General features: G+C 32.8%; 1 protein-coding gene across 6 annotated transcripts in view; it reads right to left on the bottom strand.

The window, feature by feature from the left end:
- The window catches only part of tn (tripartite motif containing protein thin), a 127,284-nt gene that overhangs the window by 15,379 nt on the left and 93,969 nt on the right, over positions 1 to 17,936 (bottom strand). For 3 of the 6 annotated variants that reach the window (XM_088269863.1, XM_088269865.1, XM_088269864.1), the window contains 5 exons: positions 6,083 to 6,240; positions 2,242 to 3,744; positions 1,718 to 1,928; positions 560 to 1,609; positions 113 to 177 (listed from right to left, as the gene is read on the bottom strand). In XM_088269863.1, coding sequence (XP_088125989.1) covers positions 113 to 177; positions 560 to 1,609; positions 1,718 to 1,928; positions 2,242 to 3,744; positions 6,083 to 6,217 — 2,964 coding nt within the window. In that variant the 5' untranslated portion in view covers positions 6,218 to 6,240. Of the gene's footprint in view, positions 1 to 112; positions 178 to 559; positions 1,929 to 2,241; positions 3,745 to 6,082; positions 6,241 to 17,936 lie in introns of all 6 variants that reach the window. The other 3 variants (XM_088269860.1, XM_088269862.1, XM_088269861.1) reach the window with 1 other exon arrangement.

The following is a 17,936-nucleotide window of genomic DNA, read 5'->3' as shown; positions in this document are numbered from 1 at the left end:
AAGAAATGGTCTCAAATTGTATCAAGTCCTAGTCGTTACTGAAAACTACGATTTTGGACACTGAGCAAGACGAGAAGAAGAAATAATAAGATAATTGAATTGTATATTTTACCTTAAACAGCTGTCGGCGTTTCTGCAGATACTGGCTCCTAGGGGAGGAACCTGCTGCTGCGAAACCTGTAAAAGAGGTACGATTATGTTTTAAATACTTCTTCTTCTTTAAACTTTTATCTACATCCTAATGGTGCTTAGAGCACTGCATAATATAAACGCAGAGTTATCTTGATCGTTCAAAAAGGTGATCAGCCCTCCGCTTCAGGTATCAGTCTAGGGAAATATTGAATAAATGCCAGAGTGAAAAAATCACTTATATTTATTTGACCCTCCCTGGGAATCGAATCCGGGACTTCCAGTACGGTAGCCGAGCGTGTTGACCATTACACTACAGAGGCGTATTTAAATACTAACATGAAACGTATTGTGGTCATAAGATAATTGTAGTTGGAATTAATTGAAGAATTCAAAACATATAAAAAACTTTAAAAAAATATATTTTTACCTGCTGCCACTGCCGTAGCTGCTGTAGGGGAGATGGGGGAGCCTGCCGCGTTTTTTTGGTCGTCATCAGAGCTGGCCATTTCGGAGGCCGACCGGAGCGGCAAGCCCAAGGACAGGCGCCGCGCTGCTGCAGAACTCGAAGGAGACAGGGCTCCCGAAGCGCTCCCTGCGCTTTCTCTCTCTTTCCCGGCTCGACCGCCGTACTTGCTCTTCAAGTACCGTGCCCACGAACTAGCGCCATCCTTTTCCCCGCCCGCTCCGATACTCGATGGTTTTTCAGGAGAACTTTCCCTTGATTTCAAAGCGTGACTCGACCTGCTTCTAGCTAGATCACTAGCTCCTGAAGTCGATGTTCCGTACTTTGAAGCAAGATACGCCGAAGGCGATGCCGTAGTAGGAGAAACTGGATCATCTAATTCATCTTCGTCGTTTCCCCCAAAGCCGGTGTGACTACTGCGGCTTCGCGCCAAGCGATTACGACGTTCTTTTAAAGCTAGATATCTCGAACGCCCAGTAGGATATTTACTCTCTTTATCTTCAGCAGATTCAGCGGTTCTTGATGAACTGTATTTTGTATCATCTTCTTCAGCTGATGGTACAGTAGGTTTGTTTTTGTTTAAAAAACGGCTCTGGTAACCACTCCCAGTACTAGATGTTCCATATCTGGATGTTGGCTGCTCTTCTTCAACTTGAGCAGGTCTTGTTCTGTATCTCGTAGTTGCGGGTTCTTCTGATTTTGCATATTGAGAACGACTAACTGTAGGAGACCCATCTTTGTTTGCCTTGTTTTCTTGAGCAGTCTCACGAGCATTCGAGCTTCTTGCAAGGAGTGGGCCAATATCAGTTTTGGCCATAGCTTGGGTTTCCAACTGCTTTGTTGTTTCTTCTTCTTCACTTTCTTCGGAAGAATCAGTTTCTTCTTCGGAGCTCGTATCAGTTTCCTCAACTTTTACTGGCTCCGGAGGTGGTGGAGTGGGCCTGTTAGGCGGCAAAAACCGACTCTGGAAGCGCTGCGCTCCACTGCTAGGCGGTGTTTCCTTCTTCTCAGGTTCTGTGGAATATAAATAGTTTCGTGTTGGTTTTCCATCGTTCGGTGTATTATCAATACTAGCTCGTTTTAAATAAATCTGTTTCATTTCATTTGTGGTGAAAGCCGCACCTGTGTTTTTGATGGCTGCAGCTGGAACACTCTCGGAGGATGTGCTCGACTCGGAGCTCTCGGATCTGGTCGCGAGCTTGTGAACTGGTGGAGAATCCCTTCTCGGAACAGAAGTGACCGCTGCGGCCGATGGTGGTGTCACAGTCGGCTTGCGTTGTTGCCCTCGCTGCGGGGTACCTCCTGACTCGTCAGATTCTCCTTCACTCGAAGCCTGAGAACATCATCAAACATACTGAATCTCGTGACATGATCGGGTAACTCTCGCGAGTATATTCGTTCTTTTTCATTTCGACATTACTCACTTTGTCCCATTAGAGTTTGTAGTCGATATTTTAAAATATAAATAATGTGTCCAGTAAAATGTTGTTATTTTGTGTTGTGTTGAAGTAACCGAAAATATTGTAAGTTTCTAAATCTCTAAATATCTTACGAGTTAGTCATTGAGCAAAATTAATCTGTCTATGTGTCCTTACAATAAATATAAATAGCGGTTAACATGAGAGTCAGTCCTCGTCCGCACTCACCTCTTGCGCTCGTCGGCGCTCCTCCTCCTCTGGCGCTCGCTTGAGAGCGGCCACTCTCTCCGCGGGAGGACGCTCGGCCTCGGGGGCCCTCTCAGAAGGGCCTGCGCCTTTGTTCATTCTTTTTATTTTTGTAATCTCATCATCCTCGCTAACTTGTCTAGCAGCGGGAGTGGGAGGTTTTTTCTGCACCGGTTTAGGTTGAGGGGCCGGTTGTGGAGGTGGAATTTCTTTAACTTTTTTCTTCAATGGATCGCTTTCTTGCAAGCGTTTCATCACTCTCGGGGAGTCAGTCAAACGAAATATACCACTTAAAGGACCGCGCGCAACATCTTCGGTATCGAAAACGCGTTCTTTTTCTTTTATGGCCGGGTCGTTAAACCTTACATTACGCCCGCTTTGCTCCGTATCCGAGTCATCTCCTTGTTGGCTTTTTACAAACCTAGACCTAAAGCGACGAGGACGACTACTTTCGTTATCGTAACCATAGTCTTCGGTACCGTATTCGCCTCCACTCCTTCCGTACCCGCTGTATCTTTCAACCGGAGCAGGAGCTGGACGACGGTCACCAAACTTTCTTCCGCCAAGAACATCATCGCCTCCTTCACCGTAACCTCTATCACCATATCGAGATTCTTCCTGCTGTCTAAATTGGGTCGCCAATCTATGGTCACTCTTAGACCTCATTAGACCGGGTCCACCTGATTGCTGCAAGGCGGCTCCGGCTCCGGCTGTTCCGCCGGTAGTGAATCCCGTATTGGCAGTGTTGATGTTGAGTTCTCCATACCCGGCGACGTGAAGCACGAGTTGGTTAGGGTCGTGTGCCATAACGAATCTTACTCTTCTGCTATAATCACTTGCTTCGTAATCGAAATTTCGTATAAACTCCACAGTCTTCAAAAATATTTCCTTAGCATCCATCAGCTCGGTATCATCCCATTCTACGTCTTCGTTGATATGTTTATCCGCGAGATCGCAGTTGCTAGAAATGTTTCCGATTTCTAATTCTAAGTTATCTTTAAGTGTTGCTAAATTTCTTATTTCTGTTCCATGGTATCTATCTATTTCATTTCTCAGGAACTCGGTGCGATCTTTGAGAGCCTTCCCGAGTCTCCTGTTAATCTCATCCACTTCCTCCGAGACGGACGAACAGTTCGTTTGAAGATTTAGCATATTTTTTTCAACAACTGCGAGGATATCTTGCAAACGGTGAATACCTCTGCGAACTTGATTATTGATTCTAGCAATTTCTCTACGCAAAATATCCATGTGAGCTCCCTTGCATTCGGAACAGACTTTCTTATCACAGTGGCCGCAAATAGAACAGTAAGACTTCTCAGAGCACACATTGCACCGCTCCATTATCTGGCCCGCTGTCGGGTCTGGTAACTCTCCAGAGATCTCGATATGGAGTTCTAAGAAGCGTTGAAGAGTCACATTGGTCGGGAAGCCTTGCACTCCCTGGTAAGGAATGCGATGCTCCGCTCGGCATTCTGGACATTTAACCTGTAAATAAAAATGTCAATATAATACACATTGTTTTCATTTAATTCGAAAATTTATAGGGTTAACAATATACGGTAGGATACATATTTTAAATAAATATAAAATGAAAATCCTTTAGCATATAAATTTCTTAAGGTGGATTTTGGGTTAAATCCTGTAGAAAGTGACTCTCCAGATTCATCTTTGATTCTAGCGGTAAATCATGACCACTCCCGTTTCAATCTTTCACCCTTCTCCTTCCCACCACCTCCGGATTCCTACTTCACTTTCTTCCCTTTTCTTCCTTCCCGGCCACACAATGATCCCAGTAACCCGTAAACACCTGCCACAGACACTTGACCAAACACCCGAAAATTGGGGTAACCACGAATTTGTTAAATCTATTTCTAGACGTAAGAGAAGAAAAATGGGAATCGAAATCATCTAATTTTTAAATAGATTTTCTAGTTCATACGAGAATTATTTTCACACATTAAAAATAAAGTTTTTATTTTAACAAGTTATTAGGGGATGGTAACGTTTTACATAATGTTTTTGATAAATCCTGATTTAGAAATAATTTTTTATTTCGATGCAATAATATGTAACTTTTTTTAAATATGGAAACAAGAAAAAATAAAAGATGTTGGTACTGCATTCGAAATAATAGAAAGTTCATATACAAAACCTTTTACCATTTTTTTTGTAATAAGCTATGTATAAATAAAAATAGATATTGGTATATTGATTTAACAATAAAAAAATATTACTGATTAAAGATAACCAGCAGTACATTTTTATGTTTCTGAGGTTTCTAAAAATATGTTTTTCTGATTTTTTGTGTTTAGGGAAAATATCCTAATATTTTGAAACAATATTCACCCTTTGGAGGCTGTATTGATTCCAGTATTTCAACCCTTCACCCAGGAAGACAGGGCATTTCTCACGGCGCGACATGGCCAGCGTTCTCCGTAAATCACTTACAAAACTTTATATATGCTCGTATCAAATATGAATAAAAAAGTTCAACACGACCCAAAAGCACGAAATATCTCGAGAAACAACCCTTCGCACAGAATGAAAAATTCACTTTTTTACCTATAAAAATGGAGCTTGAAAATCTACAATTTGTATTAATTATGTATCAAATAAATGTAACTTTTATGTCTTATTATGTAATAAACACGTTTTCCAGAATATTTGTAAGACTTGTCAGATGAACGTTTGCATTTTCCCAAATCAAATTTCTTTTTATCAAACATAAAAATAACCATACTTTGAGTGTATCCAAATCATTCACAAAATCTGGATTTGTTCCTCTTAGGATTTACTTCTATCAATATTTTATCCGATATATTATCTCAGCTGGAGAAATGTATTGTGATGGGAATAAAAAAATTACATAGTGAATAAATGAATATTTTTAATTAAAAAAACACGTGTAACAGTAGATTTTAAGAATAAGTGGTATTTAATTTAAATTTTAAAGTTAAATTTTAAAAAAAAATGGATAGGTTTTTTCACAAAGTGCCTGTCAAATCAATTAATGAAAATAAATAAGCTAAATAAGCTTATCTCAAATAAACTAATGGTAGATTCCTACGTAATACACAAACCTTATATATTTTCATCTTAGGACTTTTTCATTGATCTATCTTATCATCTAAAAAGTAGTTATTGTATATTCATTTTCGGCTAACTAAACAAAAAATATCTTAGATATCAATTTAAAATATTTATTTATATGTTTTCCTGATAAAAAATACATCGTTAAATGAAAATGAGCGTTGAGAATTTCTTAACCTACTGAGAGTTCATTTTAATCACGGAACATTAGTTCATTTTTTATTTAGATACTGAATAAAGATAACGTTGTATGTTAATTTTAATCATAAATTAATGGGATCAAAAATATTCAGTCAAAAACCAAACGATTCTAACTAACTTACTAACCACCACGGCGCTTTTTTACTCATTCGATTCACATGCCCAAACCATCTCAACACACCTGTCCTAATTTTATCGATTATGCTTATCATAGTTTTTTTTTACGTTTTCGATTTAAATTCAGTAATGAAATGTGTAAGATTGATGGGTTTTCTTTAAAATAAATTGACATAATTATCATGGTCATGAGAGTTTTCAATTTTTGAAAATTAAATACTTGTTAAAGACCACTAATTGAGTTTTATTGTACGCAACTAATTTCAAAAACTACAGATGTTTTTATCGACAGGTGATCACAAAAACTAACAAATTCAGGTATTGGTAGAGGTGTGTGTGATAATAACTAGAGGGGGTTCTTGATGACGTATTTTCAGAAGGTGCGAGTTGATGAATTTTTGTGAATAATATTTACCTGTCGCCTGACATAATCGACTAAGCCATCCATACATGGCTCCATGCAGAAGCTGTGCTGGCAAGGAAGGAGCTTGGGGTTCCTGTACCGGTCTAAGCAGACACAGCACGTCAGAAGTTGCTCAAACTGCTCCATCGTGATGATTTGTCTTCAAATTACTAGAAAGAAAAAAGAAACAAAGTTTAGTAAAATAACTGACAACACTTTTGGCGCTATACTCTTCAATACAAAATCTAATTTTGGAAAGAAAATTATCATATCACTTCTTGAATAACGTTATTTATTGATTGAAATAAACCTTTTTTTTTAAATAATAACACATCAGTAGACTTATTCTTAAGAGGCAATATCTTCCATCGAAACAGAAACAGTCTAAAATTAATACAAAAATTAATACTAAAACTCTCCCCTTAACATCCATTGTTTACTTTGTGTAACACCACTTTTAATTTAGAGTGTTTGATTAACATACCAAAAAGTTATCTTTAAGTTATAAATATTCAAAATAAAACTTGTTTATTGAAAACGTAAATATCTCGGTAATAAAACCGTAGTTTTTTATTACAATTTTTTATCCTCAATTGATGATTTTATGATTTTTTTACAGATATGATTCAAATATATCAAGAGACATTAAACAATATTTGAAATTTAATAAGTTGTGTTAAATAAAACTGTTAGAATGGTCTCTTTATAAATTTAAAGAAAAACTTTGTTGAAATTATTTAAAAAGCCAGGTGGTAATAAAAGGGTGAAAGTAATTTAAAATTTCGAGTTTTTCAACTGTCAAATTCAAAAAGTTTCAACTGCAAAGTTTATTTAGCTATAAAATTTTAACAAAAATGTTAGATATCCCTGGAAACCTTCAAAATAAATCTTTTTTACTTTAGTAACTCATATTAACGTTCCTTTTTTATGACATTTTTTTCCATTTTTCAAAATAATAACCTAAATGCACACACAAAAATAAAAGCTTTTGAGTCTCGATCAATAAAAGATAATTTAAAAAATATAATGATAACAATTCATAAAATATTTTAGGTATTAATTATTATATTTATACAATAATAAGTGGCAGCAAAGATCAAGGGTGACAAAAATCTAAAATGTTTACTGTACATGTGGAAATAAATGACAGCGAGCATGGCGATCTGTAGATAAAGTGTAAGTCAATATGAATTAATTTATTTTAAATTGAAATCTCGCTCTCTTATATTATAAAAAGGGGTTAGAAAACGATTTAAAAATAAAAATAAGTTTACAATATTTTGAGTGTGTCCAAATACTTGTTCACAAAATCTGGATTATCTCCAATTACAGGAGTTATTTTCATATTATTTTTTGACATCTCATCAAAGATGAAGAAAATGTAAAGTGATCACTTAAACCAGCCCATGGTGGTCGTCAGCCCCGTAAATGACCACACTTCCATATTCGTCTTCATCTTTGATGAGATGTCAAAAAATAATACGTAATAATAAGTATTTTTATTGATTCTGTATGATACTTGACTTTTTGTTACTGTGATTGACTCGGGTTATAGCATTTACGAGTACCACAGATGTTCTATTTCTACCCTACTTTATGACAACTTGATTTCGTTTTCGTAACCATTTAGGCTTGCGAAAAAAGTGTGATGTTGAAATTTTCGTGTATACTTATATGTAATAAGAACAAAACTATTTCGCATCTTACATATAGTTGATATTCGAAATGTTTACCTGATATTTTTAATAGAGCTTATTTAAGAATTACATTTCAGGGGTGTTTAAAATAGAAACAAACTTAGACAGGGACAGTATACGAATAACATAACTTGAACCGAATCTTTTCTCAAATAAACATTTAACACAAAATAGAAAATACCCCCATCCCTTTTCCAGCATAAAATCGTAATCTCTCGAGTATCTCACATTGTGTAGCTTTATTTGTCTTTTCCAAAGCATCCCTCCAGTCCTCCAGTCTCCTTTAGCTAAACAATCATAAAGCCTTATACAGTTTACACGGGGCAAGTTTTCGGTTTTACGTCCGAAGTAATAGGTGGCCTTTATTTGGGTGATTTCGATACGAGAACACAGATGCTCCGGCGATAAATAAACTACGCGATTTCGGGAACTATTTTAGATTCTGCTAAAGTCCCCGGCTCTCTTATTTATTCCACCCTAGTCGAGGGATGAATATTGATTCCACGATTACTCTATTCTTTGTATCAAGGTATTTTAATGAAGCATAAAACTATTTCATGTCATTCGAACGGTGAACTGGCTCCGCTTCTGAAATATATTAAATTGGGATCCTGCCAAAATTCAATAACATTATTTGTAATTTTCGGACTCCAGTATTTGTATTATATTGTTTTCACCACCTTTTATAAAGTGTTAAAATTTTAAACGGCACCTTAACAAATATGTCGCATTTTTCAATTTATTGAATTTTTAAATCACAATTACGTGTGTCAATTTTATTCAATTTATCGATTAAAAAAATACATGAACAATTGACACTGTGTGTTAATAATATCCATCAATTTTATTAAATAAATTTACTGTTGGTAAATAGCACGTTTTCATAAAATCTATTGTGATCTTTTTCAATCCATTCAACACCATTAAAATCATCATACGATCTTGATCGCATCAAAATAAGTATCAAAATTAGTTTTTAGAAGCAGTGCTATTTACCAAGTAAATTTTATAGAAAAAATGTAGAAAAAAAAGATGGCTTGTATTAGAAAATAATAATATGTAGAAATGACCAAACAAACCAAGAATATTCTGACTAAGTATATGTACAATTACTCGAAATATTACGGAACCTGAATCAAAAATTTATGATTAAATCTGTCAGAATATTGGATATTAAATATAATACATTATTCAAGTAAATCAAACATCAAAAAAAAAACTTTTTTTAAAAATCAAAATAAAATGGTGTTGAATATTGGTAGTCATTTTTTTAGTATTTAAATGTACAATAAAATTCCACCAGACTAAAAACTTGTTGTGTAATTTTATTAATATTATCATAAAATAGAATATCTTTCAATAAACACCAAATTAATTAATAATAATAAAATAAACTTTAAAAAATCAGCCATATGCTTTGCTGCGAGAATGTTAATATTTTGAGGAAGAAATTGTTGAAATATAAATAAAAATTCGGAATCACAAAAATATTATTTCCTACAATGTCCGGTAGATTTTCATCTTATAAGGTTCAAAAAGGAATCACATATATTGGATTTTGTTAGGCTTCAACCCTTTTGGTGAACCTTTTGGAGGTAGGGCCTTTTGATGTCCTGGTTAATATAACCATATAGGAGAAATTCAACATTTGATTGAATTCAAATATACGTCAGTGGCCAAATACTCGTATATTGATATATTTGCTAGAAGTATAGAATATATCGATCTAGAAGACTTTTGCAATACAATATATGACTTTTATTCATTTATAAATTGCAATTAAATAATAAAGTTCTTTCATATAAAAACTTAATGTTATTTTTTGATGAAATAAATTACACATAAGTATTAACATTTTTTAATCTCCTATATGCAGCCTAATTCATATTGGATTTTTTTAATAAAATTTTATATTTAAAAGTATTATAAAAACAATTTTAACTGTTACAGTTGACAATCAAGTTTTTATCCACTGACCAACAAAAAAAAAGTGACATTACAAGACGCGAGACTTTTTTTTTAATAATTCGTGATTTATTTTTCTTAATGAATGTAGCCTCGGTTTAAAAGATTTTTTTTGTTAAATCTCATGTTTTTAAATAATTTCTTAAAATATTAATTTTTTGTTACGATAAATTTTAAATGTTCGATGTCTATGCGTCCATAATAGACCCGAGCTAGATGCGACAAATTTGACCAGGCAATCTAACGCAAACTTGTTTGTACCCAAAGGAATGTTACTTAACAATTTCTATAGTTTTTTTTTCTAAAAGTAAACAATGCATCATTTAATATCACAGCGAAGTACCAATGGGAGAGTATTTTATTAAAATGGGGCTATATATAAATTATCTAAAGTTATGATTTTATTTAAATCATTAAAAAAAAACTGTAAAAAATTGAAAATTTCACAACAACCATTCCACACTTTTTGAAACACGAGAGAGTGAAAAGTTATAAAAATATGAGGATGTCTGGAAAGTTTTTGGAAGTTTTCATTTTATTTTAAATGTACATTGAAATAACTGAGCAAAGAAAACTCGAGAATTTCGACTACCTGATTACGTAAAATTTCTTGGCATTTGTCAAACGTAATCGGCAAAGCATTTTTCATCCTAATCCATTCAAGATTTTTATCACGAATTCTTTATTAGGTACGTTGAATCCACAAAAGAGTTGCGGCAATTTGCCAAAGTTAACGACATTAAAATTAAACGTCGCTAGCGGCCACCGGCGCTAGAGCGGCCGCGACCGGTAGCTTGCGGTAACGGCGACGCCTAACGGCGATTCGTTACGAAGACGGGGGGAGCTTTTGAAGTTTGAAACTGAAGGCCTCCATAATGAGGACAGCGTCAAAAAGACACATTATTATGACTTGTTGAAAAACGAACAGTTTTGAAGGATTTGACATTTGAGTTCAATGATTAAAAAATGTTTCAATAACGTTTTTAACGTATTTAAAGATTTTAATTAAAAAGGGGTCTCTATTTGGGGTTTAAGCTAACTGCTGTGATAACAATAATAATAATAATAAAACCCTTATCCGCACCCCAATGATGCAAAGGGCACTGCGTCATATAAACGCAGTGTTATATTGATCGTTAACACATGAAGGAAAGGTGGTCAGCCCCCCGCTTCAGGTACCAGTCCAGGGTAATAATATTGAATAAATATTACAGTGAAAAAATCACTTATATTTATTTTACCCCCCTTGGGAATCGAACCCGGGACCTCCAGAACGGTAGCCGAGCGTGCTGACCATTACACTACGGAGGCGGACAAAGTTTTATTTTTATTATTATTATTTGGGGTTTAAGTTAACTGCTGTGATAATAATTTAATTTATTTTTATTCTAATTTACGTTCCTGAACAAAATAACTATTTTTTTTAAATTTGAATAGTAGACACTCGACTGCGAAACTGGCGACGCGGATTCGAATCCCACCAATGACAAAATAAATTCAAGTTTTTTTTCAATTGGTGTGTGTGTTTGTGATACTTTTTTCACATTTACTTTCCCTATTCTTACTATCCTACCTGGAGAAATTTTCCGATGACAATGTGATGGTTTTAAAAGGATCTTGAACTTGTTAATTGCCAATTTACTGAAAATATCACGGGAACTTGTAAACAATTATAAAGGTCATCTTTAATTAGGTACGTTAAAATTATAATCTAGAATCCTTATAGATTTTTGATATAAACCATAATGTCAATCAAACTTCATAAAAAGAAAAAATATTTCGTTCATTATATTATTTAATTGCGATTTAAGACGATGAATTAACTAAAAAATTCAAAATTGTTTTTCTTTAAAATATAACTGCATTTATATTTTACGCGCGACATAATAAATATTATACCGTTACCTTTTTTTTATGATTTTAATGGAAATATCCAGGAGTATATTAAATTATCGAATTCTCAAAGTTTGCGTATTTTTTGACGATTTTTGCGTGAAAAATAAATTTAATTCAATTTAGGTAACAAGTGGAAAATTGGATGTCATCATTCAATCCGTCCAATTTTTCATTTTTGGGATAACTTCTCCGCCGAAATTGAGTTATGAGGGCCTAAATTACTTTCAGTTTTCATACAAAACTATTCCCTAATGCATTCTCAGTGGGAGTTTTTTTCCAAATCAGCCTTAACTTCTCTGGATATGACTAAAATAACTTCAGAATACAAATTTTGGAACTTAATGTTAACTAAAGAATTTACTGAAAAAGATGGAACATCCTTACAGCAGATGAATTATGAAAAAGTTACAAATAGATGGAGATTTTTTTAAAGCTGAAGGAAAAAAGTTGGAAAATTCACATTTATCAGGATTAAATTGATATCAGCCAATTTTTCCGCCTTCAAAGTGAAGTAGTTAGCGCATTAGGCTACCGTGTTAGAGGTTCTGAGTTCGATTCTCAGGACGGTTAGTGAGGACTATACGTGAGGACTTTTTATATGAATATTCAAGATTTATTTTTTAAATTAACGGGTAAGTCAGATGCACCATCTATAATCGAGAAAAAGGTGATCTTTTAATTATAAAACTATGAAATTCGTACAAGAGAATATGTACTATTGCACTAGTATAATTTTTTTTTAATTCAAATCGTCAGGATGTTTGCTATCGCAGATGAACAAAATATATTTCAAATTATTGTAAACATTGTCATTTCAATGTCTCACTTTTTTATAATTTAGATTTTGACGATTGTAATTTAGTCATATTATCTGGTATATCATCCTGCGAATAAATCTAAAATACCATACAATGTGTACTTAACAGAACCCACACTTTTATACGAAATGCGGGGAAGTGGTTACATTTTACGAGTCGGAAAGAGTTCATGGCAGTCAGTATACAAGTAAGAGTCTAGTCGTCTAGTGCAATTCCACGGAACAAACTGTGGATAAGTTTCTGGGCAAACTTTAATGTGGCGGAACAAATAAGCTAACTCGGCCCATTATAGCGAAGCTCCAACTCGAGCTTTTAACTGTATGATGGCTAGAAGGAATTCAGGAACATTGTCAATGAAATACACGCCATATATCGGAACAGTTTGCTTACATTATTAGATAGATAACATGTATTACCATTACGGATATATTACGCACATGAAACGTGAATACAATGAAGAAAAATAGGAGACATTGGAGTCTAACGTAATACTTGTCCAAAGTCTCTCTTTTTGCCTGTAAAATTTTCCATACGACCGTTTGTAGGTTGATCTGAATTAAAAAGTCTTACTCTGCGCAATTTTTTAAAGGTTTGAATGTATCATTGGACATTTTTTTCATAAATCTTTATATCTTTTATTTTACAACTTGTCTGCCATCATAGTTAAGTGTATAACGCGTTTGACTACCATGCTGGATTTGCGGTTCGGTTTTCAGGGACACCGAAATGAATGTAACTTTACGTTCCTCACTGTAATATTTATAAGGAAGAACTGATCTGACCTGAAGACTGATCTTCTTTTCATCTTTTATTTAACGATTAAATGATAATTCTTTTAAATTGATATATACATATATTATATATAATAACATATTGATAAATTTGTAATATAATATGTACATACTTTAAGTTATCAAAAGTGAAGCGATTTACGTAAAGACTTAAATTATTCTAAAAGGCCTAAACAAATCTGATTTTTGAGAGTTATGAAAGAAATATGTTATGTATGAGATTGTATAAATTCTACAGTATTTCGATAAGAAATGTGTCTTACTCATTTCAATAGTTTTTATTTTACTCTAACAAATTAAATACCTTAAGGTTTTTACTTATAAAAGTAGTCATTAATGAAAAATCTGAGTTATACTTGATTTCAAATTACTAACAACCAAACTTTTATGTTTTAAACCAGTTTTATCGTGAATAATTTTTTTGTTTAATCTGTCAGCAAAACTTTTCGTGAATAATCCTTGGTGTAGGCTTTATAAGCAATGCACGGACAATGGCGTAATGTGGACACATAAATTAAGGGTAAGTGACCGCACCCCCTTCATAACTCGACTCTCCGCGTCTTAAATTCATTCGAAAGGGCTGAAGTTGTAGGGCGGATTTCCGCTCCGCAAAGATTGGCCGAGTTAAGGGTTTTAATTATTTCTGCTGCGCTTTCTAAATTAAAATTACAGTGTAGATAAGATTACAAAGCTTTAAAATGTAAATGTTACTGTATCTCGGTATTTAAAAAGCTCTTACTCGAAGTTGTGCTAAGTCGTTCATTTATTTGTTGAATAATGGGTTTTAAATTTCAGTGACCCTCAGATTATAGCTCAGTTTGTAAGTATCCGTTTTACTTAACTTCACTCATTGTGTGAGGAAGAGATATGAGAGTTATTGTATATTTATTAACATTTTTTTATGTTTTAAAACTTTTGTGGGTAAAATAAATTAATAACAAGTCTTAGAAAAAAATATATTTAGAAATTTTTTTTTCTTTAATGATATTTATTTTTTAATTTTCCTTATTAATTTTATTCATGAGTATAAAATATTGGTTTAAAAAGGCACTAACATTTTTTTAAAGAATTTCAACTGTGTCATTTTCTGAAACTAGACAACCTTTTTTTATCATAAATGTGGCTTTATTTTGGGATTTATTATTCACATGCATTATGCACCTCCTTTGAATATACGTCAAATTTAATATGGTAGATATAAAACCCAAGTCACACCAAGATTTATTGCCTTATAGAGTATTTATGCATGGACCGGCTGCATGCATTGAAATCAATGCAATTTGAAAGCTAACCGAATGTGATAAAATACGTAAATTGGCTTCCGGTGCTTTAGTTAGAACTTCCAAATTCTCTCTAAAAGGTAAACTATATTTGTTGTTTACATTTACTGACAAACTTCATCTTGCTGTTATGGATTTACTGATCTTTTTTATAATTAATTGTTCAATAAAGGCTCAGATAAAGGTCACAGAAAGTATATACTTTTTATATTAAATATGTAATTAGTCAGGATATCGTACAAATTTCAATTGCTTTATGATAAAATTCTATGACAACGTGCACAGAGAAATTAACTAAAAACACTTTATGTTGTACTTATAGATCTGTAGAGGTGTGATCGATTATTCACTGTTCCTTTTTAAATTCCCCTAATGGGATGGTATTCCTTAATTTTTCTCGGTTTATATTTCTTTCCAGTTTCTTATGTCAAATATATAGGATCCTTAAAATACTCAAAAAAATATTGAATTATTGCACTGATTAGCGAAATAAGCTTTAAATGACCAAATCCAAAAACCAAATGCTAACGACTTATTCTAAAGAAGTCATTATTGAATTTAATCGGCAATCTCTACTGCATCGTAAGTCGGTGAGAAAGAAATAAAATATTCGCTACTCAATATTTATTTATGAATCCACACAATATGTATTCAAAGTTAAAATAAGATAATACTAATAACTGTTTGACAAGTGAACTTAAAAGCTTGAAATACGCAATACGATTAAAATTTTGTGAATTGGTTAGCTTTAATTGATCAAATCCAAAAATTTTATTTTTAAAAATATGTTATTTTATAAAAAAAATTTACTCGATCCCCATGTCCTATGTAATTCTATAAAAGTTTCGTAGGTTGCAAAATGTGTATGTATTAACAACCAAAGAATGTCGTAGGACAATAATATGCCACGTATAAAATGTTTCAAAATGTTATAAAGATAAAGTACTTTAATACACTTTCTTAACTCTGAAAGTTATAATACGAGTGGTCACTGACCTAAGCTAAGAATGGCTAAAGCTTATTTTACATGGGAGATTACAATACTCTACCTAAAATTCTATGCAATAATTTTGTTCAAAGGTTCTTTGGATCTGAAATGAGAAATTAAATTATTTATTTCAATAATATGCTGTATCGATTTGACCTCTTCATCGTAGCATATCAGGAACATATAAGGTAAGTAGAAAGATACAATGCCCGTCTCCATAGTGTAGAGTGTTAGAAATCCTAGGTTCGATTCCCATGAGGAGCAAAATTTAAATTTAAAGTGATTATTATCTTAAAATTTATATAATATTACCTTCGACTAGTTGGTACCTGAAGATCATGGGTGATATCCCTTTCCTTAGTGTATTTAACAATCAATATAACAGAGCTTTTACTATGTAGTACCCTTTGCCCCAATGGATATGGATATGAGTTAAAAAAAGAATACATTGAAATATTTTCCATACAGTTTAAAAACTAAATTTAATTTTGGGGAAATATTAAGTTTTTAATTGGTAAAAAATTGTATTTAATTGATTGGTGAAAAATCCAGAATAGATATGTCCGGATCACCTTGCTTTCAAATAATTAACATTCAAGTTAACACCGCATCGATCCGATGTGGCTCAGCATCACAACAAGGATTTAAAATTAAATAAAAGTTAAGATTTAAGTAAAAGTGAAGCTATTATTATATTTTTGTAAGGCATTGCTTTACACGTGGCATATTTTGAATTGAAAGTATCGCGTGGCATTTTTTCAAGGGGCCAGATTTAGTGTCGCCTCTTATCGTCCAGTGTGGATAGCGCTTTATACACTCCACAAGTTAGTAACTTCCAGTATAGATGTTTATTTGGGAAAGTAACGAGTTGAAAATTTAGTTTCGGACGGGTGACCTCTAAGTGCCTTTCTAAAGCTCAGATAGCGGATATTCAAGTGTATGACATGTTTATGTATGCTGAGTATCGGTTTCTTTGGTATCCTGGCACTTTTAATATCTGCTATAAATAGCCGTTCTTCAGTATATTCAGGTATGACCATTAAATTTATCTACGTCTCAATTATACGAAACATCGATTCGTGCAACAACAAATATCAATAAAATAGTACATATGTAGGAAATGTACTACAAAATTATCATCAAATCAATATACAATTCTTCCTTCCTATAAAATTGCCTCTTTTCTACCATATACAGGGTCCTTGAGTAATTATTTTAAGAAAATGACCCTATACGACCAGAAATCATAATAATTTAAGCTCATATTAGCAGAGTATAAAAAGAAAAAATACCCGACTAGGTATCAAAATTACTGATATATAAGGTTTTTTTTCATATATCGTATAATTTTCGATTTCGCGGATAACGTAGAAATATGGCCAAAAATTCGCTGGCAGCTCTCGTCTGAACAACGGAACGCTGACCTAACTTGGGATATACCAATGGATCTGGTAGTTAAATTAAAGCCTAGGGGCAGCTTGTGAACTTTAAAACTCAGGAACGATTAAATGCTACAGATATATTTGATATTAAATCTTATGACTTTTAATAAATTTACCAATGCATAATTTCTGATGAGATTTAGAAATGCCTGAAACATTACTATTCTATTCTGGAACCTGAACTGCCCATTTTATAATTTTTATTTGGTTCCTTTATCTCTACCTTCTTACCTGATCCTTCCTCTTTTGCCTTATTTGATTCTCATTAATAAACAGTTTTATTATTATAAAATATTGAATTTTGTTGTTCGTTCATATTACAATTAATTGTCATATAAGTTTTTTTGTTTATACTTATGTACAAGCCCTATATGTCCTCTATTTTTCAAAAACTGTATAAGATCTAAACATTGATCAGTGTCACAAGTCTTTTTTAAGGTTTGTTAGAAAATATTATTTATTAGAAATAAATCCCCCGATATACATTTATTCTGTACAAGAAGTTCAATAAAGAAATTAAATATATATTTTTTTATTTCTACAATACTTAACTTCGTTCTACCTATATTTTTATATTTATATTTATATTTATTATACAATAATAATGAATAAATTCACCGACTTATCCACTTAAAATAAAACAACAATAAAATGTGAAGCGAAAACAAAAAGTTTTTAAGCTAGATTTGTTATTCATTTTTTTATTAGAATTTTCACGCACACAAAATATTTTTAACTATGCAAAAAATAACAAAAAAGCCCGTAAAATAAACAAAATATTTACAAAACCTTTATTACTTTTAAGCTCTCATTTGGAATGAAAGTGTGGCGATATTTTCATTATTGGAGAAAATATTGGGATAAAATTCGTTAATTTCGACCCTCTCTAAATACGTAATCCATTAATTGTTATGTTAATGCTCTAACCGAAACAGTATTGTGGGATTTTACCGTCATTTCTTTCGACCAACTAATGAAAAAATAACAAT

This window comes from Brachycentrus maculatus, unplaced genomic scaffold (assembly GCF_059751285.1).
Source record: "Brachycentrus maculatus isolate JH-2025_06_01 unplaced genomic scaffold, ASM5975128v1 h1tg000367l, whole genome shotgun sequence".
Taxonomy (NCBI): Eukaryota; Metazoa; Arthropoda; class Insecta; order Trichoptera; family Brachycentridae; genus Brachycentrus; species Brachycentrus maculatus.
The sequence above is the reverse complement of the archived record's forward strand: the minus strand, read 5'-3'. Positions and strand labels throughout refer to the sequence as shown.